Here is a 26,583-nt window from a genome sequence, read left to right on the forward strand (position 1 = left end):
AAGCTCTTAACCACTACACCACCAGGACTCCATAATTTAAGTAGCAAGTTACAATAAAACATAATTAATTGTTAAAATAATTAGTTTCACATATATTTAATTCATATGCATCTTTTCCACAAAAAAGCACGGTGCTCTTTGTGCCAACACAAGTAGTCAAAGCTTAGAGATCACTAGGAGACTCTTCTTCAACACTGATACTTACAGCATGTATGTGAGAAACAGGACAGTATACACCAGGGGCCAGCAAATGTTCTACATAAAGCGTCAGGTAGTAAACATTGTAGGTTTTGTGGGCCAGACAGTCTCTGTTGCAACTACTCAACTCTCCCACTGTAGTGAAAAAGTAGCCATAGACAATCAGTAAGCAAATAAGTATGGCTATGTTCCAATGAACTTTTTTTTACAGGCATGGAAATAATTTCATAGTCTACGGAAATATCCACAAAATTTCATATAATTTGCTTATGCCAAAAAAATTATTATTCAGATTTTTTCAACCATTTGAAAATATAAAAGCCATTTTTAGCTTGTAGGTCATATAAAAACAGATGGAGACCTGATCCGGACATGGACTATAGTTGGCCAACCTCTGAATATAACTAACCACCAGTTCCTGATCAAGGACAGACTGGCTGTATAAGAATCATCTGAGTAGCTTTTTTAAAAATGAAGATGCCCAAGTCCCATCTACCAGAGGTTCTGATTAAGTGAAGCTGGGGAGGAGCCCCAGGAATCTGTGATCACTCAGTTTTGGGAACCACCAGACCTCTCAAATTATGTTTTAAAACACTCAGGTTCTTCCTCTTCATCTGCCTCTGCCTGGCTGTATAGCCTAGGTGAGCCACTGCAGCTATCTAGTCTCATTTTCCCAGTCTCTAAAATAAGACACGCATGCTTGGGTCCTTTCCAGCTCTGACATCTATGATTTTATGATTTAGAAAATACACAGCATCCCAGATTAAGTGCAACAAAGCAGCAAACCATACTTTTGAGGAGAAAGCTATTATTTGCTCTTTCATACTACATCTTGGTAGAACTCTTCTGAATTAGTTATTTTGCTCCCTTAGGTTAAACTCAGTAAAGTTTAGGGTCAACAATGATTGATACCACCCTGACAACTATACTTACATCAGCAGGGGACAGCATGCAGCAGCCCCAGGGCAGAATTATACCAAATGCTGCTTCTGCCAGCACTGTCTCCCCTGCTTTTTTTTTTTTTTTTGTCTTTTATCCTCTGTTCTAGGCAGAACAGTGAATATAGGAGAGAGAGTGAATACAGATGACTGGTGATGGGTTGACTTTTTAAAAATATGTAAGTGAATTTTTAAGCTATTTGCATGGCTGATTAAAACTCTGCAATCACTGCTGAACTGCTGGTGGGAGCCCAGGGAAGGAGCTGCTTCCCTGTCCAGAGCTGAAATCACTGCTGAACTGCTGGTGGGAGCCCAGGGAAGGAGCTGCTTCCCCTGCCCAGAGCTGAAATCACTGCTGAACTGCTGGTGGGAGCCCAGAGAAGGAGCTGCGTCCCTGTCCAGAGCTGAAATCACTGCTGAACTGCTGGTGGGAGCCCAGGGAAGGAGCTGCTTCCCCTGCCCAGAGCTGAAATCACTGCTGAACTGCTGGTGGGAGTCCAGAGAAGGAGCTGCGTCCCTGTCCAGAGCTGAAATCACTGCTGAACTGCTGGTGGGAGCCCAGGGAAGGAGCTGCGCCCCCTGCCCAGAGCTGAAATCACTGCTGAACTGCTGGTGGGAGCCCAGGGAAGGAGCTGCTTCCCTGTCCAGAGCTGAAATCACTGCTGAACTGCTGGTGGGAGCCCAGGGAAGGAGCTGCTTCCCCTGCCCAGAGCTGAAATCACTGCTGAACTGCTGGTGGGAGCCCAGGGAAGGAGCTGCTTCCCCTGCCCAGAGCTGAAATCACTGCTGAACTGCTGGTGGGAGCCCAGGGAAGGAGCTGCTTCCCCTGCCCAGAGCTGAAATCACTGCTGAACTGCTGGTGGGAGCCCAGAGAAGGAGCTGCGTCCCTGTCCAGAGCTGAAATCACTGCTGAACTGCTGGTGGGAGCCCAGGGAAGGAGCTGCTTCCCCTGCCCAGAGCTGAAATCACTGCTGAACTGCTGGTGGGAGCCCAGAGAAGGAGCTGCGTCCCTGTCCAGAGCTGTCCTTCAGCAGCAGACCTTTCAACGCCCAGATGGAACAAGAAGAGCAGCAAGCTTTGGATTCTTGCCAGAATACTTCTTAGGCAACAATCGTTTGGTGCCCATAAAGTCCAATAATATTTTACCTAATCTGTCTTAAATTAGATCTTTGAGAAGTAAAATGAGTTAAAAGGGAGACTGAAATTGGATTGTGGTTTGCTGCCTGAGGGGAAATATCAGTTTATAACAACAGCCACTGAATGTGTTTGAGCACAAGGCCCATTAAGAGCGGTGGAATAGCTCTTAACGAGTTATGGCATGATGAATAAATGTGTCATGCCGGCATTAGCAGCGTGGGGCTTGGAGCACACAACAGAGGAGCACTGCCACTGCTAACTCAGGGTAAGGTGGCGTCCCTTCAGGGCCCACAGTTAGGGAAAGGGGCATTGCGCCAGACCAGGGACAAGTACATTCATATATATACCAAACAAAATCCTAGCATACTGCAAATGCAATTCAAAACACCTAAACATTATACAGTACTGCAGTGCAGCCAGCTAACTTAGCATTTCCCTACCCCGCCCCAGGATTAATATGATATAATATATATTAATACGATATAATAAAAAAAACCATAGCCACCCTATGATATTATATATATAATATATTCCCACCCTATGATATTATATATATAATATATTCCCAAGAAAGACGATCCAACCGAGTGTGGAAATTATAGAACAATATCATTAACATCACACACAAGCAAAATTTTGCTGAAGATCATTCAAAAGTAGCTGCAGCAGTATCTCAACAGGGAACTGCCAGAAATTCAGGCCGGTTTCAGAAGAGGACGGGGAACCAGGGATATCATTGCTCATGTGAGATGGATCCTGGCTGACAGCAGAGAATACCAGAAGGATGTTTACCTGTGTTTTACTGACTATGCAAAAGCATTCAACTGCGTGGATCATAACAAATTATGGATACCATTCCAAAGAATGGGAATTCCAGAACACTTAGTTGTGCTCACGAGGAGCCGTTACATAGATCAAGAAGCAGTTGTTTGGACAGAACAAGGGGATATTGATTGGTTTAAAGTTAGGAAAGATGTGCGTCAGGGTTGTATTCTTTCACCATACCTATTTAATCTGTATGCTGAACAAATAATATGAGAAGCTGGACTATATGAAGAAGAACGGAGCATCAGGATTGGAGGAAGACTCATTAACAACCTGAGTTATACAGATGACACAACCTTGCTTGCTGAAATTGAAAAGGACTTGAAGCACTTACTAATGAAGATCAAAGACCACAGCCTTCAGTACGGATTACACCTCAACATAAAGAAAACAAAAATCCTCACAACTGGTCCAATGGCAATATTATGATACACAGAGAAAAGACTGAAGTTGTCAAGGATTTCATTTTACTTGGATCCATGATCAATAGCCATGGAAGCAGCGGTCAAGAAATCAAAAGATGCACTGCATTGGGCAAATCTGCTGCAAAGGACCTCTTCAAAGTGTTGAAGAGCAAAGATGTCACCCTGAAGACTAAGGTGTGCCTGACCCAAGCCATGATATTTTCAATCACATCATATGCATGTGAAAGCTGGACAGTGGATAAGGAAGATCGAAGAAGAGTTGACGCCTTTGAATTGTGGTGTTGGTGAAGAAAACTGAATATACCATGGACTGCCAAAAGAATGAGCAAATCTGTCTTGAAAGAAGTGCGGCCAGGATGCTACTTAGAGGTAAGGATGGCGAAACTGCATCTTACATACTTTGGACATGTTGTCAGGAGGGGTCAGTCCCTGGAGAAGGACATCATGCTTGGCAGAGTACAAGGTCAGCAGAAAAGAGGAAGACCCTCAACGAGGTGGATTGACACAGTGGCTGCAACAATGAGCTCAAGCATAACAACAATTGTAAGGATGGTGCAGGACCGGGCAGTGTTTCGTTCCGTTGTGCATAGGGTCGCTCTGAGTTGGAATCGACTCGACGGCACCTAACAACAACAACAACCCCAGAATTGGAATACTTCTTTATAATTATACAAAAAAGTATAAATTAAAATAAGGAGTGCACAAATATGAAAAGATGTTATACAGAAAAGTACTCAGTGTGGGGGGTTGGGGTAGATCGAAGAATAGAAAGCTTCTTAAAGAGGTGTTTACCATTCAGCTCCAGGTTTGCTGTGGGACACCTGGCATGATCTCCACTCACAAGTTCTCCTCCCTCCCAAGAAGTCATCATCTCAGTAAGTGAAAAGGTAACCTGCAGGCATCTGATGACCTGGCTAAGTGAACACCTAAAAGCTCAGATATTTAGCTAATCTAAAAGAGGGCAGCAGGTAACAGAGCTCCATTGAGTCTGTCTAGCTGTCTGTTATTGGTACTGACTTTTGACTGTCTTCTAGAGTCTGGACCCTACTTCTTTTGACCTCTGGAACTGCCTGACCCTCTCATTTTTAGCTGACTTATCTGGCCTTAAATTCTTGCCTAAACCTAATGTATATACCTTAGTCTCCCAGACCTATGTATCTCTTCTGAACAAGGCAGCTGGTTATAGTACTTGTTAGCTCTATCCTAACTCATAAATTCTTAATTCTGGTGCCTTTTACCAGGAGCAAATCCTCTCTGCCTGTTGGTTCCAGAGTATGCATGCCCAGAGAGGTACTCTTCTATCCAACAATAAATATAAATATAGCCGACCTAAAGAGCAGTTAAAGTAGTGATGACAGCAGTAGCCAGTTGTCTACTAATCAACAGCACTTTGGCAATCATTTTTGAGAAACTATCTACACAGCCCATACAGCAAGAAACAAATGTTCTTTCAAAATTTCCCTGTTTTAAGACATCTAGGTTAATTGGCATAATAAAATCTATTAAGAAAACATTCTGCATCCCACTTTGGAGAGTGGCATCTGGGGTCTTAAACGCTAGCAAGCAGCCATCTAAGATGCATCAATGGGTCTCAACCCACCAGGAGCAAAGGAGAATGAAGAACACCAAGGACACAAGGCAACTACAAGCCAAGAGACAGAAAGGGCCACATAAACCAGAGACTACATCAACCTGAGACCAGAAGTACTAGATGGTGCCCAGCTACAATCGATGACTGCCCTGACAGGGAACACAACAGAGAACCCCCGAGGGAGCAGGAGAGCAGTGGGATGCAGACCCCAAATTCTTGTAAAAAGACCAGACTTAATGGTCTGAGACTAGGAGGACCCCAGTGGTCACGGCCCCCAGACCTTCTGTTGGCCCAGGACAGGAACCATTCCCAAAGCCAACTCTTCAGACAGGGATTGGACTGGACAATGGGTTGGAGAGGGATGTTGGTGAGGAGTGGGCTTCTTGCATCAGGTGGACACTTGAGACTATGTTGGCATCTCCTGCCTGGAGGGGAGATGAGAGAGTAGAGGGGGTTAGAAGCTGGCGAAATGGACATGAAAAGAGAGAGGGGAGGGAGGGAGTGGGCTGTCTCATTAGGGGGAGAGTAACTGGGAGTATGTAGCAAGGTATATATATGTTTTTGTGTGAGACACGGACTTGATTTGTAAACTTTCACTTAAAGCACAATAAAAACTAAAAAAAAAAAAAATTCCCATTTTAATAAAAGGAGATAAAATGTAGGATCTAAACAGATTCTACTTTAAGCTAGGAAACGGCTCCCCTGTAAGTCTGCTCCTGGACCAGGGACATTCTGAGGCAGAAATAAATCATCTGTACTGTCAAAGTGAATACACCATAGTGAAAAGTCTTGATGCCATTCTTAATGGACCCAAGACAGGTTGGATAGCTCCAGTGTGTCACAGGAAAGAGTCTAGCAAAGGATCTGTGCATTTAGAGTACTTGTAGCCTAGCCGCCAGATGCTCTTAAAGATACTAAACTAAACGAGGACACGAGGACATGGGCAGAATTTTCCTATGCTTGTAGTTCGGTTTGAACTGCATGAATATTTACGGGCCCTCGTCTTCTAGGTCTTTATTCCAGTATGTTGAGAACCGAGCAAGATAGACATCTAAATTCCATATTTTGTATTCCTTTTAGTCATTAATGATTTTACCTATGAGTCCACTTGAAGAAACAATATTTAACACTTATTAAGCATTTACTATGTGGCAGGCACCTTACTAGGATGCTTCACATAATTAGCTGTCTCATAGAAACCACTCTATGAGGTTGGTACCCTTATTTTATAGATGATTAGACTGAGACAGAGAGGTTAAGTAACTTGCCCAACACCTGAACTGAGGCAGTCTAATTCCAAAGCCTATACTCTTTCAACTACCATGCTACTTACTTCGAAATTATTAATAAAATTCAACCCTCTTTTTTACAAAGAAACCAAGCACAGAGTGCTCTGCCTAAGCTAAGACCAAAATCCTAGTGAGTGGGAGGAGCATAATTACTAGGATCCAGGTCATCTGGCTTCCGGTCCTGAGCTCTTGTCACCACACCAGGTCATCTGGTCCAATCCTAAGATGAATGAGGTATCTCTTTTACTTGATCCCTTTAACACTGGCAAAAAAAAAAAAAAGGCCCTGGGTATGCCTCAGAGATCACAGAAGTAGCTTATGGTCTTTTTCCCAAGTTGTGCTTAATGTGGCTTTTCAGTTTTCTAGGTGCTTCTGCAAACACCTCCTCATTTGGGTTGACTTTGTAACCCCATGCCCTCCAACCCGTATTAGGAGCAGCTGACACCCTTCCTGCCCACATCCTGGTCTTAGGAAGCCACACTTGGCAGAACAGTAGCCCTGAACAGCTGTTTCATGGCTGAGCCAGCATGATGCTGTTCCCCAGGGTAGGGCAGTGCTCGACCTCCTGCACACCCACGATTTCCTCACTGTCCTTCAATACGAATTTGCCTTTGGCCCCTCCCCCCATACCCTCTCACCATCCACAGACTGCAGCTGCCCTAGCACAGAGCAAAACGCAGGTTGATTCTGTAAAGCATATTAACCCCTCTTTATGGGTTCATATTCTAGAATCTGTTCCACTCTCTTCTCTTTTAGAAAGCAGTTGAGCAGAGTGGTTTACAGGCTTTAAGGTTAGAGAGACCTGAGTTCAAAACCTGATTCTACTGCTTATTAGCTATCACAATCTAGGCAACTTATTTAAAGTTGCTAAGGCTCAGTTTCCTTATTAATAAAACAGGAACGATGATTGACGTTGTTGGCTGCCTTCAAATTGACTCCGACACATAGTGACCCCATGTGACAGAGCGGAAGTGCTCCACAGGGTTTTCTTGGTTGTAATCAAAAAATTTTTTTTTAGTAAATTTTTGGTGGAAGTTTATATAGCAAATTAGCTTCCCATTTAACAATTTCTATACATATTATTCAGTTATATTTTCACGATGTGTCAACATGCTCATTATTTCCATCCTGGTTGTTCTACTTCCATTAATCCAGCTTCCCTGCCCACTCTGCCTGATCATCTCATCTTTGATTTAGGATAAATGTTGGTCATTTGATCTCATATAGTTTTTTTAAAGAAGCAGAGTACTCACGAGTGATATTGTTTATTTTATGAGCCAATCTGCTATTGAGCTGAAAGGTGATCTCTGGAGTAGTTTCGTTCAAAGTTTAAAGGGTATCTCAGGGTGGTAGTCTCGGGGGTTCTTCTACATCTCTACCAGTCCAGTAAGTCTGGTCTTTCTTCCTTTTTTTTTTTTTTTTTAAGAATTAGAGTCTTGTTCTACAATTTTCTTCCATTCTGTCTGAGACCATTCATTGTGTCCCTGGTCAGAATGGTCAGTAGTGGTAGCTGGGCACCATCTAGCTCTGGTCTCTGGATAGATGAGGCCACTGGCTGTAATCTTTATGGAAGCAGATCACCAGTTCTTTGTCCCATGGAGCCACTGGGTGGATTCGAACCGCCAACCTTTAGGTTATTAGCAGTCAAGTGCTTAACTGTTGCAGCACCAGGAATCGTTTAATGATTGATAATATTTACTTTTTGTTTGTTTTTTTAATATTTACTTTATCTGATTATCATGAGGATTAAATGAAAGTTCACAAAAAATCCTAACACAATGCCTGGCACAGAGTAAGCATGCAACAAATGTTGCTGTAATTATGATGATGCTGCTGTTATCACACTGGCTATTACTTTTGCTCTTTGGCTCCAAACATGGAATGGCCCATGAGAAGACTCTAGGGGCTAACATTCAGTTAATGAGTATTCAGCACTTGGCACAAGGCTGTAGGACACTTGTACATAAGCTAGACAGAAATTCTAGAGTAACAGAGAGGCACCTAAAAGGATGCACTGGCTCAAAATGAATTCTGGAAGTGGAAGAAAATCATAACTGCTTAGTATACATACACTGGGATCCAGCCTGCCTCTCTAGCTTTATCTCTTGTCTTATAATCACACCCCATGCTCCAGTCACAACTAAACTCACTATTTTAAACAATGCAACCTTTTCCATGTCTTTCTGCCTTCTGCACGTACCGTTTTCATGCCTGGACTATGCTTTCCCTTCTTCTCCAACACGTGAAATTTTTTACTATACTTTAATACTTTAAGGTCCAGCTCAATATTACCTCCTCTCTGAAGACAGTCGTATCAACTATCTTAGAATTATCTTTCCCTCCTATGTATCCTCACAGAACTTTGTATTTATAGCCACTGGAGCAGTCAACATAGTATACTGTCGTTTCTGTTTATATATCAGGGTCTCTCACAGGACTCTGAGCTCCTTGGAGGCAGGGACTATATCTTCTATCAATGGTGACTTTCTCAGCTTAGCAAACTGAGTAAATAAAAGAGTGCCCATCTGGCACAAGGAAGACACTTCATACATATCTGGTGAATATACGAGTGAATCTCTTAGACATAAGGAAATGATACAGCTAAAATCAAGTAATCTATAACTATTTCTGACTTCTGCTAGGTGCCCAACTGAAACTAGCTTATCTGCCCATAAAAATTCATTAACTTAAGTTTGAAAAGTCTTCTCACCTTTTCTATGGTTCAGATTGCAAATCAAAGATATGGTACCAAACAAATGAACTAAAAAACAGTATGCAAAAAATTTTTTTTTAACTTCATATTGGGGCAGTGCAAAATGGTAGAATATTACCTAAAAATGATAGAAAACAAAAACAAAATATCATTCTGCAATATACTCTATAAAGATATCATGGTATGGCAAAAAGACCATGAGTGTTAAATTCACACATCCCTGGAACTGAAACCTGGCTCTACCACATACTAGCTAAGGGATTTGAGCAAGTAAATTAATGTTTCTGAGCCACAATTTTATCTTACTTGTAAAAATGTACATTTCCTACTGAGATCTCCCTAAAATTGGAGATCTCAGGGACTGTGGAAAAGTGGGGATAATGATATCTAGACTTTTGTTGGTGCCACCAACTAAAATAGCAAATAAAAAAAGATAAGCAGGTTATAGGGAAGAAAATTAGTTTAGTTTCAAACATTGAGTTTGAATTTCCTGTGGGAAATCCAAATAAAAATGCCTAGCAAGATGCTAAATATTTAAGGAGCATTCTAGACTGGAGATACAAGTTTGGGAGTCCTGGTACTAGGAGAATGGAAGAGATCATACTGAGAGAGCGTGCCAAATGAGAGAAGCATGGGCCAAGGACTGAACTGGGGGAATATCAACATTTAAGGGAAAAGTGGAGGAAGAACCAATGAAAGAGAAAGAGAAGAATAGTCAGAGATACAAGGAGAATTAGCCCAAGGAAGTAAAGAGCTCCAAGAATCAGGGAGTAATCAACAGTATCATACACAGCAGAGAAGCTCAATGACATAAGAACTGAAATAAACGTCTGTAAGATTTGGCAATTTGAAGTCATGGAGTATTTCATCTTGAGAATGTCAGCAGAGAAGTGAGGACACAGAGTCAGGTTGCAAGGATTGAGAAGTGAGTGGGAGATGTACAGGTGATGAGGGTAAGGGCTACTCTTTGAAAATTTCAATGGCATGTGAAGAGAGATTAGACTAGCTGGGATATTAGGTCAACTGAGGGTTCACTAGCATGGGAGAGGACTGAGCGTGTTTATAATCTGAGAAGAAGGGACCAACATGAGAGGGAAAGATTGAAAATATAGAAGAGGATAACTGAGAAAGTGGAGTTCCAGAGGAGGTAGGAAGGGATAAGGTCAAAGACACAGGGAGAGCGAGGGACCTTAAAAAGTAGACAGGCCACTTCATCCTCTGAAATTGGAGGAATCTTTTATTCAAACTTGATCCTACAGCCCAAACTTTGCAGCTTCAACGAAGTATCAGGAATAAGGGTGCATCTTCAGACCTTTATCAAAATTATACTGCTGGAGTCAGAGTTCATAGAAACTGTTACATAATGGGCAATTCTAATCTTAAACTGTGTCCAACAGGGTTATATGTAAAGAACCATGCACAATTCTTATGTAAATCTAGAAGCCATTAGAGAAGCATAGTCTTTATAATGAAAGACAACATAGTCTTACTCTCCTTGACTAAACTAAGAAAGGGCTTAAAAAACTGGTTAATTTTTGTTAAGAGATGATTAATATTATTGTATTTTTGAGACATTCTCCAACATTTAACCAGTCATTATCAAATAACTCCATTTGACAGGTCAATTTTCATTAGAATGAGATTTCATAACCCACATCCTGGAGAAACCATCAGAGACTAGTTCCAATCCATGGAATTTTATGGCTGAGGTGGTAATCTGTAATACACATTGTAGAATTCAGGTCAAAGTTGCCTCTTCCACGCTACATGGCTCAAAACTTTGGAATCATGATTTAGTATTTGTACAAGGACTTAAGGAGACCTGAAGCTCTTTTCTGGAGAAAATGCTGGGTTTATCTGCAATACATTTGTAACTCACACTGATGAAGGAATGTATTGGACTCCTGCCTATGTAAAAATCCAGGACTGGCAAAATTTCTCAAAAGAATGGCAGCATAGGCTTTTAAACAACTCAGAATATCTGCATCATGGGTCCTTTTCAATGTTATAACGTAGTATTTGGTAAAGACCTGTTTAAGACACTGAATATGTGGGAGATCATGCAACCTTTGATTTTTCTGGATTCTTCAAATTTAGTCTCTAGACCAGAGCCTGGGTGGTGCAAGCGGTTTTCGATCGGCTGCTAATCTAAAGGTTGGCAGTTCAAACCCACCAAGTGGCTGGGTGAAAGAAAGCCCCGATGAACTGCTTCCATAAAGATCACAGTCAAGAAAACCCTATGGAGCAGTTTCACTCTGTAACACGCAGGGTCACCATGAATCGGAATCAACTCGATAGCAACAGGTGTTGGGTTTTTTTGGTCTTTACCAGATTAGAGCACTACAACGTCTGAAGTAGCTGGATCATATCATCTTCTCTTAAGTAGAGGATAATACTGGGGCAGCCATGAAAATACATCACTCAGAACACCTGCTGCTGGAAGCATAATGGCTCTAGCTGCTGAACCCCCAAGCCCTCCAACCCCCACCTTGTTAGCTTAGAGGCCAAGGTTCCTGTGGGCTGCTCCCTGTCAATGACTAAACACAGGAGAAGCATAAGGCAGGCCCATTCCAGCAAGAGGTAAGACACTTCCAATGGGTGACTCTGACTTAAGGACTCTCCATTGGCCTATCTGAACCTTTCTTGGAACCTGGCTGCAGTCCAAGACTTTTCCTACCTCAAACTCCTTCCTTTCTACCTCCTTCCATAGGTATCAGACCTGTACTACAGTCTGAAGGTTCACCCAACCTTCTCCAGTACATTTCTTCCACATTTAATAAAGTCTTGGAGTATATTTTTTTGGTGGACTGAACTTCTGCACATACTAAATTGACAAATGGACCTTTTTTTTTTTTTAAGCCCTAAGAAGAGTCATCCCTTGAGAAATTCTCTTAAATAACTGTTTTAATACTTGATTTTTATTTTAAAATTCTGTAACTACAGAGTTAATGAACAAATGGAAGGCAAGTCCACTAACGACTAGGATGGCTCTACGAGGTTTGTAGTAAGAAAAATTACCAGTCTTTAAAGGCTACCAGTACCACGTACCTCTCCATTCCACCCAGTAATTTGGGAATCAGCTTGCTGATTTACAGAAATAAGCTAGTCATCATAAAAAATGGAGTCATAAGATGGATAAGTAAGCGCAAGCTAGACTGATGCACTCTGTAAAGTGAAAGGGTAGATATCAGTCAAATAAAGAGAAAAAGAAAGGACTTGCTGGCAAAGCCAGAACTTGCAGTGGCTTCATACATGCCATGCCACCCAGCCTCAAGTGGGCTCTCACTGCTGCTTAGCAATCCTCTTGTTCATCTCCTGTTGACTGGTAAACATGGCAGGATTTAGTAATAGAAGGGAAAAGGAGGTAGTTCAGGTAGGCCAACATCCTCCAGAAGTCATTTCTAAACTTTTGCACCTTCCAAAGGCTACTGGCCCCTTCTTTTCTGCCTCACTCAGTGGATGACATCATATGCTACTTTATTAAGAAGACCATCTACCCTGAACTACCTCCTTTTCTCTTCTATTGCTAAACCCCGCCATGTTTACCAGTTTTCTCTTTCCTTTCAGTTTCAAAAGAAGGCCAACTTTCTATCTTTTTAAGGTAACTCCTCTCCATACATGCTCTTCATTCCACCAATTACCACTTCTTTTAAGAACTCATTCTACCAATTATTTCTTCTTTTCCTTGAAACTTCTCACTCTTCCCTAACTCCAACTGGCTCTTCCCCTTCTAACTAAAAAACATGTTCAGGTCTCCTCACCTTAAAACTAAATATTTCCCTGACCTATCCAGTTGTTTTTTTTTTTTTTTTCCTTTACCACCAACATATTTGAGATGTATACTATGTACTGACTGCATCCATTTCCTCACAACATTCTTCCCTAATTCTTCACCATCTAGCTGATAAACAGGCACATACCCACAACCTCTTGTCCTTTTCTCCTCTAAAATCCATCTCAAGGAACATCAGAGGCTTTTTCCTCAAGCCTCACTTCTTGGCTTCTCTCCAAAGTCTGACAACTGATTAGGCCTTGTTAAAATTCTCTGCTATGGGTTTTGAAACATGAAACTATTCTGTTTCTTTTATTCCTTAGACCTCTTCCTTCATTTTTCTCCTCCCATTGCTAATTGTGAGTATTCTCCCCAAATCTGTCCTGGATACTTTTCTTTCTCCTCCCATTGCTAATTGTGAGTATTCTCCCCAGATCTGTCCTGGATACTTTTCTTTCTCCTCCTTGGTGACTTTATCCACTCTGTGACTTCATCTAGTATCTCTAGGCAAATGCCTCCAAATCAGACCTCTCCTAAGTACCACACTTCTATTTCCAATTGCCTCCCCGCTTGTTGTTGTTAGGTGTCCCCAAGTCGATTCTGACTCATAGCAACCCCATGTGACGGAGCAGACTGTCCCATAGAGTTTCCCAGGCTGTAATCTTTATAGACGCAGATCACTAAGTCTCTCTCCTGCAGAGCCCCTGCGTGGGTTCAAATTGCCAGCCTTTTTCGTTAGCAGCCAAGCGCTTAATTGTTTGCATCACCAGGCCTCTCTACCGGACATCTCTGAATAGATGCCCTTTTGAATCTCAAATCCAGTATTTCCAAACTTAGGCTCTTAATTTTCCTTTCATAATTTGCTTATCTTCTTTACCTCTTTGTTTTTACCATCCAAGTTGGAAATCTTTGGTATCAATCACTTACTCTTCCCCCATATTTTACATAGCTGGCTCCTCATTGTTAAGACCTCAGTTCAAACAGCACCTTCACAGAGAAGTCTGTTCTGACCATTCCAAAACACACCCATCCCACCTCTGGTCACTCTCTACCCACTAATTACCCCATTTTTCATCAATGCACTTATCATCATCTACATTTATTTTATTTCTTTACTTATTTATTATTTGTATCCCCAACAAAAAGTAAGTTTCAAGAGCGTAGAGACTTATCTGTTTTGTTCTCAAATGTATGGAACAGAGCCTGGACCTATTGAAAATGTTCAATACTATTTATCGAATTAACCAAAGGAATGACTGAATGCTCAGCTCCTTCCTTACTGCCCTCTCAACAATCAATCACAAAATCCCATCAATTCTATCTCTATAATAATTCTGGTATTCATCCATTTCCCTCAATTTCCACTCCCACCACTACAATTCAGACTCTCATTCCTTCATGGCTGGTCTCTCTGTACCAGCTCTCTTTTGTCTCTGGTACATCCAACGTGTTACTGCCACATTCACCTCCCTAAAGCAGAGTTTTTGATCACATACTCTAACTCCACTCAAAAATGTTCAGTAGTTCTTTACTGCTTATCAAGTAAAGACCAGTCTTCTTAGTCTAACATTCTAAGCCCTCCATGATCAGGCTCTAGCGCTCCCTTTCCAGACAAATTTCCCACTGCTCCTCATTCCTTTCTCCACATTCCTATCAAATGATATTACTCAGGTGTCCCTAAAATGTCCTCATGCCTCTTTCCTGAGCCTTTGTTCATACTGTTCTCTCTGTCTAGAATGCTGTAATCCACCCCTCTGTTCTAAAATTCAAGGCCTAATTCAAATACAACTCTTACCCTGAAGCTGTCTTGGGGCCTACTTGTCAAAAATAGTATCACACTATAAGCTACCACATTATAAAATTCTGAAGGGTAGAGAATGGATTTTATTAATCTTCGTTCCTCTCAAGAGAACCCAGTTCCTCATATATAGAAGGTAATCAAGAAGTATTTTTCAAAAAAAATTGATCATATTTTACATGAGGCAACCCAAACTGGTATATATTCCACATCAGCTTATCTTGTTTCCTTTACAGTCAGTCAATACAGGGAAGGCAACACAACTCACACACGCAAGAAAAAAACGAAACGATAAAGGTGAACATTACAGAAGCCCTTAGAATATTCAGGAAATAACATCCTTTGTCTAATACACACTTGAGAGCAATAAACAAAAAAAGACACAACAAAACAGTTAAACAAGGGAAAAGAAAGCCTTAACAAATAGTGCTGGCATAACTGGATATCCATCTGCAAAAAAATGAAACAAGACCCATACCTCACTCCATGCACAAAAACGAGCTCAAAACGGATCAAAGGCCTAAATATAAAATCTAAAACGATAAAGACCATGGAAGAAAAAATAGGGACAATGTTAGGAGCCCTAATACATGGCAAACACAGTATACAAAACATTACTAACAATGCAGAAGAAAAACTAGATAAATGGGAGCTCCTAAAAATCAAACACCTATGCTCATCCAAAGACTTCACCAAAAGAGTAAAAAGGTTACCTACAGACTGGGAAAAAGTTTTTAGCTATGACATTTTTGATCAGCGCCTGATCTCTAAAATCTACACGATACTGCAAAAACTCAACAACAAAAAGACAAATAACCCAATTAAAAAATGGGCAAAAGATATGAACAGACACTTCAGTAAAGAAGACATTCAGGTAACTAACAGATACATGAGGAAACGCTCACGATCATTAGCCATTAGAGAAATGCAAATCAAAACTACAATGAAATTTCACCTCATGCCAACAAGTCTGGCATTAATCCAAAAAACACAAAACTATAAATGTTGGAGAGGCTGTGGAGAGACTGGAACACTTACACACTGCTGGTGGGAATGTAAAATGGTACAACCACTTTGGAAATCGATTTGGGCTTCCTTAGAAAAGTAGAAATAGAATTACCATACGATCCAACAATCCCACTCCTTGGAATATATCCTAGAGAGATAAGAGCCTTTACACAAACAGATATATGCACACCCATGTTCACTGCAGCACTGTTTACAATAGTAAAAAGATGGAAGGAACCAAGGCGCCCATCAATGGATGAATGGATAAATAAATTTTGGTATATTCACACAATGGAATACTACGCATCGATAAAGAACAATGATGAATCTGTGAATCATTTCATAACATGGAGGAATCTGGAAGGCATTATGCTGAGTGAAATTAGTCAGTTGCAAAAGGACAAATATTGTATGAGACCACTATTACAAGAACTCGAGAAACAGTTTAAACAGAGAAGAAAATATTCTTTGATGGTTACGAGAGGTGGGAGGGAGGCAGGGTGGGAGAGGGGTATTCACTAATTAGATAGTAGATAAGAACTACTTTAGGTGACAGGAAAGACAACACACAATAAAGGCAAGGTCAGCACAACTGGACTAAACCAAAAGCAGTTTCCTAAATAAACTGCTTCGAAGGCCAGCATAGCAGGGGTGGGGGTTTGGGGACCATGGTTTCAGGGGGCATCCAAGTCAATTGGCATAATAAAATCTATTAACAAAACATTCTGCATCCCACTTTGGAGAGTGGTGTCCGGGGTCTTAAACGCTAGCAAGCAACCATTTAAGATGCATCAATTGGTCTCAACCCACCTGGATCAAAGGAGAATGAAGAACACCAAGGACACAAGGTAATCATGAGCCCAAGAGACAGAAAGGGCCACATGAACCAGAGACTACATCATCCTGAGACCAGAAGAGCTAGATGGTGCCCGGCTACAACTGATGACTGCCCTGACAGGGAGCACAACAGAGAACCCCTGAGGGAGCAGGAGAGCAGTGGGATGCAGACCCCAAATTCTCGTAAAGAGACCAGGCATAATGGTCTAACTGAGACTAGAACGACCCTGGTGGTCATGGCCCCCAGACCTTCTGTTGGCCCAGGACAGGAACCATTCCCAAAGCCAACTCTTCAGACTTGGATTGGACTGGACAATGAGTTGGAGAGGGATGCTGGTGAGGAATGAGCTTCTTGGATCAGGTGGACACTTGAGACTATGTTGGCATCTCCTCCCTGGAGGGGAGATGAGAGGGTAGAAGGGGTTAGAAGCTGGTGAAATGGACACAAAAAGAGAGAGTGGAGGGAGGGAGCAGGCTGTCTCATTAGGGGGAGAGCAATTGGGAGTATGTAGCAAGGTGTATATAAGTTTTTTGTGAGAGGCTGACTTGATTTGTAAACTTTCACTTAAAGCACAATAAAAAAAAAAAACTCTCAGGTACTAGGTAGAGGTTGTTACCTATTGATCTACAAATTCCCTTCTAAGATTCTATGAGTCTACAAGAGAAGTGATAAGACTGATGGCACCTGCCAATAGTTATCAAGCCCTATGAAAATGTCTCTAAAATATTAGGAAACCTATTTCTTGATCTACCTCCTCAGTCCTTAAAGACCAATAATTTGGGAAAGGAAGAGATATACTGGTAATGTCTTTTTCCTCCTAGAGTTCATTTTGATAGATGAGAAAATTTTTCCTAGGAAAAAAAACCCACAATGTCACCTTTCACGTCAATAAACCCAAAACCAAACTCATTCCCATCGAGTCGATTCTGACTCATAGCGACCCTTTTAGGACAGAGTAGAGCCACTTCATAAGGTTTCCAAGGAGTGGCTGGTGGGTTAGAACTGCCATTCTTTGGTTAGCAGATCAGCTCTTAAGCACAAAGTGTTTCATAGGCATCATCTCATAAGGATAATTCATTCAACAAATACTGACTGAATGCTTACTATAGGGTAGACACTGTGCTAGCTGATAAGGATACAGGAAGACAGACAATAATCAAATAATTATGTATCAAGTGTTGCTAAGTGTTATAAAGAAAAATGAAGCAGGCTTGGGGCAATAGGTTGTTTTATTTTATACAGGGTAGCCAAGAAATGATCCTCACAACAATTTTGTAAGACAGGTAAACTTCATTTTCTAGATGGGGAAACTGAGATCCTAAATGGTTAAGTGACAAGCACAAGATTACCCAGAATTAGATGGGGACAGAATCAGAAACAGCATTTCCCAACTCTTGATCAACCGCTAAGGCTATAAAAGAACCTGATTTGGGAATATTTAATTAAATTCCTTTTTCTCTAGATAACGATACTTAAAAAAAAAAAAAATTTTTTTTTTTAAGAAAATGATACTTAGGAGAGTAGAAAAGAACCCCATACATGCCCTGAGCATGGCCCACCTCCCAATGGCTCACAAACACTTGCCTCAACTTGATTTGGCGAATAAACTAACACACCATTTTGTTTTCTGATATTGTTGTAAAAAAAAAAAATTTTTTTTTAAAAAAAACACTGAACACACCCAAGTTTAAAAATATGTACCATATGTTTAAAACAGAAAGCAGCATCTAGGCTTATTTTGCAAAAGGAACACCTCACTAGCAATGCGACAAATCACACCTAATGAACATAAACCCCCTTTTAAGAGACTGTATCTGCCCTACACATCTGTGGAAAATGTATGAAAATAGATCCAGCAAGGATATTCTGCCAGGAGCTTATGGTGAGTGTGTGTGTGTGTGGTGTATATAACACATAGAGTCCTTCATTTGAAGAAGCTGACAGAATACCAGTGAGGTAAAGAAAAGAGTGTAAACGTTGCTGGGAACAGGGGTAGCCTACCATACCTAACCTGAGTTAAACCTAAATCTACTTATCAGAGGCAGTTCTGAAGATCTCAATGTACTGTAGAAATTCAGAAGGAGGGAGGAATCAGTTCTGGTGTAGGAAAACCAAATTAGGCCATACGGAAGAAAAGTCCTCTGGGCTGAGACTGGAAGAATGAGTAGAATGTCAAAAGGTAAAAGAGTATATTTCAGGAGGAGGGGACAGAGACCAGGTAGCAGGGGACACTGAAGAAACAGAAAGTCACTTGCCACAGTGAGAACACAATAGTTGATAGGTAAAAGTGAGACATACAATTAGAAAGATACAGATACATGTCCAGCTCTATTTTGTGCCTATTATAAAGAAATCAAAGTCCAGAGAATACAAGTGATTTGGTCAAGGGCAGACAAGAAGCAAAGCTGGAACTAAAACCAAGGTTTTCGTGTTCCCAGTTACATGTTCTTTCCACTGTGCCATTCTGCTAGCAGGTCAGGGTGGACTGTAGTGGTGTGCTACAGTGAATTACTTAACATGGCCCTTCTAGCCATAGTCTTTGTGATGCCCACACAATGTTTGGATGGGACTATGCAAATAAGGTGCTTGGCACTCGTGGGGGGTGGGACCATGCAAATAAGGTGTGTATGGAACCCTAACGAGGGGATTGGTCAGTTTTGCTATCTTGCTCGGCTTAATATGAGCTATCCCAGAGGTGGGCAGAGCACTTCACTACCACTGAGAGAGACAGGAGTGAAGTGGGTCCTTTGGCCCTGGGGTCCTTGTGCTGAGAACCTCCTAGACCCAAGAGACAGATAGAAAGGGCTGTAATACTGGAGACAGTGAGAGGCAGCAAGAAACAGCAGCAGCAGAACCAGCAGATCAGCAGGAGACAGCACAGTGGCCTTCCTGGCCCACAGCACAAGGCCGTTAGAGTGGGTGTGCTGACACCCACAGAGCAAGAGAGCTGAGTGTCTTGGGGCAGGAGGCTTCCTGGCAAAGTGGGGTGCCTCTGGGCACTTGTTGGCAGAGGTAGGCTTGCTGACCCATGGAGTTAGAGAGATAAATGCCTTCAGGTCGAGGCTTACTGGTGGAATGGGGTGCCCCTGGACACTTACTGGTGGAGCTAAAGAGCTTTGTAACATTTGCTGGAGCAGGGCAGAGGCCAGGTGGCCCAAGAGGCCCGAGGGGCTGAGGAACAAGACGCCAAGGGCCAGCGAGAGGCCTGCCCATGGGCACAGCCAAAAAGCTGTCCTGACCGAACTGTATCCTGAGTCTGATCCTGAATTGTAACCTGTTACTTCCCCAAAAAGCCCCCAAACTGTGAGTATAGTCTGTGAGTTTTATGTGGTCATTACAATGAGTTATTGAAACCAGCACAGAAGTAGAGAATGCCTTGGAAGGGATGGCTGGTGTCAGAATTGGTAAAAAGGTTGGACAGAGGAGGTATGTCTGACCTCAGCCTCATAGGAATAAGCCTTGGGCTGTCGATCTTGATTCTTCCTCCCCACTGTGAATTCAGAGGAGGTCAGACGCTTCTGCCATGTCAGTTGGTGCCATTTTCTTACAGGTAGGTAGGAGATAATCTTCCTTTCAAAAGCAACACTATGTGGAAAGGTTAAGTAAATTATCTCAAGATTACAAGTCCAGTTAAACAGTTGTAGAAATGTATTGTTATAAACTGAGAGTTAGGAGGCATGGCTCTAGTTCTGGTTCTACCACTAACTGTGGTGTTGGCATTTCACAAAGTACTAAACCTCATTTATTAAATTTATAAAATGAGGAGGCTGGACTAGATGGTGTCTAAGGATACCAAATTCTAATATCTTACGATTCTAAGTAGACACCCACTTTGCAGGAAAAGGTATACATGAAAAGCGGAAGGAAAACTGGATTTTGGGAAGCCATATATGTATTTTTAATGCAATAGGAATGTGCCCTACATCAATCAATGCTGTAATTTAAATGTCTGTTTATAGGACTTTCTTGTAACGAGGTTTACCCGCTAAGCAAAAAGGGCTAACAGGTCAATGATCAGTTCTAAGAAATGGGAAAAGGAACTAGGAGTCAGTTCTGAAGGCCTTCTTTCAACTTAATCTTGTTACCTTACCTAAGGCTGTTACGAGGAATACACGTGGCCATTTAATATTCAACATGTTACTAGTAAGTATCAGGGAGTATTTTTGCAGTGAAGGTAGAAAGACACTTCAAGCAGTAGATTGGCTCACTAAAAAAGTGGAAGAGGAAAGAAATGAATTGAGAATTTACATTGATAAAACTTAAGAAGCAGAGAAAATAAGTAACAAAAGTAAGAAGACTTCCACAGGTTAAGAAAATAGTAGGAAGAAACTAAGAACAAAGGCAGTCAGGGAAGTTCAAGCTCCTTAAAATGCATACTTGTTTTTGCTTCTACATACAAAAAGAATCTCTGGAAGATAAAACTAACAGTGGTTGTCAGCTATGCAGGGAGTTAAGAAGTGGGCAGATGAGGGCCAGGGGTAAACTGAACACTACTTTTTACTGCATACCTTTGAATTCTTAACCATGTAATTCTATTACCTATTTTAAAAATTAAAAGGTTTAAATGTCCCTTAAATTCAATTATTTGCTGCAACAGTTGAGAAACAAGAAAGCCAAAAAAAAGGAGGCTTTGGAACAAAGTACCAAGAGGCAAAGAAAATTTAAAGTTGTAGCACTGAGAGGTCTAAGACAATTCAAAGAGAGGATGATCCAGGATGTTTGCAGGGACCAGCAGGAAAAAGTCAGTGTGAAATGCAACACGGATAACATTATTGGGGACCTCAAAAAGCTTATGACAGCTCCAACCAGCACCAGCAGGAACAAGCGTATCTTGAAAATGTGATACACAACTTTTAGGGCCTTGAGTTCCTGGAGATTATGAAATTCACAATGGGATGAAACCAGAACTTTACTAACAGAGAATTAATTCTCTCTCACTCCTAAAATAAAAAGGGAAGGGAATGACAAAAAAGTTTCTACAAGAGTAAAAAAGATGACTATCAGTTAGAAAATAAGACCTATGGGGGGAAGGGGGGAACAAAAGGAATCCAGGAACCTGTGTCATTTAGCAAAGAAAAGAGATTCTATTTTGCCAAAGAAAATTAGCCCTTGAATTTTACAAACCAAAAGAAATGTCCTCTTAAAGTCTTTTCTACTCAGAATCTTTTGATTTGTGGGTTAATTCCCAGTGTGCTTCCTTATAGGAGGGGCCTTGCTAACTTAGCCCAGTAAAGGCCTACTTAGTAATAAAACCAGAAACCCTGGTGACGCAGTGGTTAAGAACTACAGCTGCTAACCAAAAGGTCAGCAGTTCAAATCTACCAGGCGCTCCTTTGAAACCCTACAGGGCAGTTCTACTCTGTCCTATTGGGTCACAATGAGTCGGAATTGACTCAGCGGTAATGGATTTTAGTAATAAAACCAAATCAAACCCGATGCTACTGAGTCGATTCCAACTCACAGCGACCCTATAGGACAGAGCAGAGCTGCCCCATAGGGTTTCCGAGGAGCGGCTGATGGATTCAAACTGCCGACCTTTTGGTTAGCAGTCAAACACTTAACCACTGCGCCACCAAGGCTCCTACTTGGTAATAAGTATTAGTAATGCTAGTAAAGATTTGCACATAAACTTTAAAAACTTTAGCAAGCATATTATTTTTAATGGGCTGAAAAACCCCTCATTTAAAATTACAACTAGTACCTTTAAAGTGTTAACAATATTTTCTCTTGGCATGAGTGGTGGCTTGTTTTATGAACTTTTCTGCATGGTAGTATATTTGACAACTAAAAAAAAAATTACAACAAAAAATACAGTTAAGGTTATTCTTTCCAGGTAGAATTCACCCTTGTGGTGAAGCCAAATGCTGAAGTCAGATTGATTTCCTGTCCTGAAAAGCTGGTCTTCTAATGAGCTCCATCACTTAATGATTTGGCCCACTGAAGTAATAATACTAAGACCCACAGACACCCACCCTCTTTAGCAAGTCCTCACATCCACACCAAAAAAAAAGTGACTGCCGCTGAGTCGATTCCAACTCATAGTGACCCTATAGGACAGAGCAGAACTATCCCCATAGGATTTCCAAGGAGCGGCTGGTGGATTCAAACTGCTAACCTTTCGGTCAGCAGCCGAGCTCTTAATCACTGTACCACCAGGGCTCCCACATACATACCAGGCCGCTGAAATTGTAGGTACTGGGAATTGTAGGTACTGTCCATAGGCCAAGAACCAGCGGAAATGGCACACAAAGGAAAACTGGGCTCTGGCAACTAATAAAAACCCACTGGCAACTAATATCCCTGTATATTTCATATATTGTCAGGTTTTAGAAAATGAAATTCAATTTGCATTTGAGTTGGAAAAATAAATAGGAGAAATAAAAACAAAGATGTTTAGCCACCTGAAAAGCCAGGGCCCAAAGGGCTTTATGAATCCATTTATTGCTTTAATAGTACTTTCTGGAAAACTTACACCAATTGGCCAAAATTATCTAAATACGCACAGCCTAAACCCTGCCATTTGTCATTTCTTTTAAAGTCTATAAAAAAAAAAGATCATGAATATAAGGGCAAGGAAGAGGAGGGAAATGTATCTAAAAATATTTCAAAATTTTACAATGAATGAAATATTTTTCTAAAAACCGCCCAATATTCCCTGTTTTCTTATTCACTAACCCAGAAAGTTAAATCTCACCTCCTCCCTCACTTACCCACTCTGACTCAGCAAAGGTCCAGTTAAAAATTTTAGACTTCAAAAAGGAAAAGCAAATAAGGAAAGCAATGATAGTTAATTAAAACTAGCTCCAGAACTTTATATCTGAAAAAATCCTTAGAAATCCTGTCCAACTGTTCAGTTTCTAGATGAGAAAATTTAGAGATGAAGAGACTTAAAAGCCATGAGAACTAGTTTTAAGAGTTTTTCCCCCTTCATTTATTACTTTCTTTTCCCACAACTGATTTGAGATAGCTTGAATAACACATATGCCGGAAAAGAAAAATCTAAACAGTAAACATGGTGAATGATGGTAGAATCAAGATTCTTTAGTCCTAGTCCATTGTTCTTTACATCCCTAAACTTCCTTGAATTTCCAGTGGCAGATACAGGCTAATGGTTCCAGTTTGACTATTACGTACTTGCTCTGAGCTGCAACAGAAGTACTTGGGTAAAGGACCATTTTGTGTAGAGAATATCTTCACTGTTTTTGCTGTCCTGAACTAAAAATGCCCCTGCACCTACAGCTAAGTCAGGAGATCTATTGGCTTAGTCTTACTTTCATCACATTACAAAGCCAAAGAAGTTGAAATTTTTTTCAAAATTGAAAGACTAAAAGGTGATTTAGTTAAGGGGCCTTAATATTTGTAACTATATAAATACACAAAGCCATTTCCACCTCACCTGGAACAGCGTATCAATCTAATTCTTGAAATGGCATCTATCAAATGAGGAAATCCCCTAAAATGGTATCTGATGTTAGTCCTTAATAACATTCTCTGACTAATTACTTGACTGGTGGATTACTCAGGAGGCTTTGCTTCTCTACTTGTTGCATTGTTGTCAAAAGATAATCATAAAAAAGAAACCCAAAGCTTTGGTCAAATCTTTGTTAGAGAAGTTTGAAATCCTCAGCCAAATGGAGACTGGTGTTTCTTTTACCCATGCTCTCTACTTGCAAAAAAACCCAGAACTGACTCTAATGTAAGACTCAGTGCTGATTCAACTCAGACAACTGCGTAACAAGGCCAAAGACTTGGAGTCTATCCTCACCGGCCCAGTTTGGTTTACTTTCTTCTATTTCTGTTCCCAATGGCTATGTTCTAATATCACAAAGGGGATTGGATAAGAGTGCAAATCCATCATCTCTTCTGTGTTAACAGACTCTGATGATATTGCAATAGTAACATCACCTTTATATTCAAAGAAAGAACTTTAAGTGTATGTGTGTGAGAGAAATTTTCCAGGGCTACCATCTTTTGATGCATGATGTCTTTCTCCAAGGACTGGTCCCTCCTGATAACACGTCCTAGGGCTTCATGCTTGGTAAAGTAGAGGGCCAGCGAAAAAGAGGAAGGCTCTCAACAAAATGGACTGACACAGTGGCTGCAACAACAGGCTTAAACATAGCAACGATTGTGAGGATGGCACAGGACTGGGCAATGTTTCATTCTGCCGTACAAAGGGTTGATACAAGTCAGAAATGACTCGAAGGCACCTAACAACAACAACCATCTTTTACTATGCCGTCTTTCTTGGACTCTATTAAACACTCCCATTCCATTTTCTGATCTGACCTGGAGCCAAAAACAGAAGTCTTATTAATGGAGTTAAGATGTGCAAAGACCCACAAATGACCCTTTGTAACAATTAAACTGAAAAATAATCCCCATAAACCAGAGCTGAAACAAAACGTTAACGACTTATCCAAACTTGGCAAAGAGGCAGTACTTCTCCATTTTCCCTAAGCCTGTCAGGAAAGGGGTGTCTGAAGCTGTTCCTCCTCCTTCAACTCACTTTCTGCGTCAAATAGTATGGGTCAAAGTCCTCCAGGGGAACCGCAACCAGGCCTTGTGGGATGTCCCCATAGATGAAAGGCAAACTCTTCCCTGCTTCCAGGTCACTGTTTGGCTTGGGCTTGCTGTCCTCATCATCTTCCCGATGGCTGCCATCAGCCTTTGGGGGTTTCTTGAGTTTGCTCTCCGCAATGCGCCTCTCAATGTTTGCCAGCGACTCGGGAGTGAAAGGCTTGAAACTATCAGGGCCTGGTGGTGCAAGCAGCTGTGCTGCCATCTTCTCATCCTGCAGCAGCTTCGTTAGCTATGCTGCGTCCAGGACAGGTCAGCTCTGGAAGAAACGGCAACACAGACAGCGTTAATCAATCACCGCTCTAAGGAGCGGCCAGACCAAACCATCTCACTCTCAACCTGTATTCACAATCTTCACAACAAAGGAAGTCTAGTTACTTCCATAACATGGTTATTTTTCCCTCCAGAAAATCTGTGGCACAAACAGACTAGGTGATGTTCATAACCATTCCTAAGGGAAATGATCAGGGAGCGAGATGAAAAGATGGGGGTCTCCTGAATTTCTAGTATTTATTACTTACTCAGATGAAACTGTTATAAACCAAATCCAACAACAAAGTTGTATTCCATACCCTCAAGGAACTTCTATTCTAAACTATTCAGAGGCCTATGTAAGCTCTGGAGTCCTTATATACTCAAGTCACCTTCCTCTCCTAGAGGGACACTCCCCAAAGAAGCACTCTTCCTTCCTTGGGTGACTCAGGGATAAAGTGTCACTCTTCTCAAATTTCAGATTCTAGAAACAAAATAAACCCTTCAAAACTTTGGAGGCACAAAATACAGATAAAATAGCTTCCATCTGCTTTGCTCTTCTGTTTCAAGTTATTTTTCAATGCACTAAATTGTGTAAAATCTATCAAGTATAAAAGCCCAGAAGTATCTTCTTCAATGATCAAGCTCTTGCCAGGGACAAATGCAAGGCACTTTTTTTTTTTTTTGTGGGGAGGAAGGCTGGCAGCTGCTCTAAGTACCTCCCACTTAGCAAGGAGAAAAAGCAAATGGGAGGAGAATCTTAGAGAACTCCCTCCAAGGCTACAGCACTGCAGGCTGAAAGACAGCAGAGAGGCCCGTGTGCAACTCAAATTGGAAAGGACAGGGAAGTGAGAACTGGATAACAAACACAAACCCTCCTAGAAAGAAAAACTGAAGTGACACCATACTACAGTCAACAATTTTTAAGTATGGTATTAGAAAAGTCCATTTCCACCAATGTTTATACAGAGACCTGGGGTGTTTAAACAGACACCTTGATATGGAGGAATTCCTGATGTCAAAAGCAACAGTGCTTGTTTACTGTTGCAGAAGGACCCCAGCAAGTGTGTCTCACTATGAAAGCTTTAAGGGCTTTACTGGCAGTTCAGCTAGAGCCAGTGGTGCTACCTTTCTCCTTTAGTTTTGTCTTTTTGCTTTTGTTTTCATTTTTCCCCTTCTGAGGGAAGAAAGGAAATTATTTTGTGAAATTTAATTTAAC

At 41.2% G+C, this 26,583-nt stretch overlaps 2 protein-coding genes across 3 annotated transcripts in view; one reads left to right on the forward strand and one right to left on the reverse strand.

Moving 5' to 3' along the window:
- SCN8A (sodium voltage-gated channel alpha subunit 8) overlaps positions 1–25,987 on the reverse strand; it is a 158,906-nt gene extending 132,919 nt beyond the window's left edge. For both annotated transcript variants that reach the window (XM_010596698.3, XM_023556559.2), the window contains exon 1: positions 25,042–25,987. In XM_010596698.3, the coding sequence (XP_010595000.1) occupies positions 25,042–25,317 (276 nt within the window). In that variant the 5' untranslated portion in view covers positions 25,318–25,987. The remainder of the gene's footprint in view (positions 1–25,041) is intronic.
- LOC111752570 (ubiquitin-like protein 5) lies at positions 20,582–21,549 on the forward strand. Its single transcript, XM_064284205.1, is given in 2 exon segments — positions 20,582–21,401; positions 21,403–21,549. Coding segments are annotated over 2 exon segments (351 nt in total). The 5' UTR covers positions 20,582–21,096; the 3' UTR covers positions 21,449–21,549.
- Positions 25,988–26,583: the final 596 nt, after the last annotated feature.

Source organism: Loxodonta africana, chromosome 4 (genome assembly GCF_030014295.1).
Source record: "Loxodonta africana isolate mLoxAfr1 chromosome 4, mLoxAfr1.hap2, whole genome shotgun sequence".
NCBI classification, from domain to species: domain Eukaryota; kingdom Metazoa; phylum Chordata; class Mammalia; order Proboscidea; family Elephantidae; genus Loxodonta; species Loxodonta africana.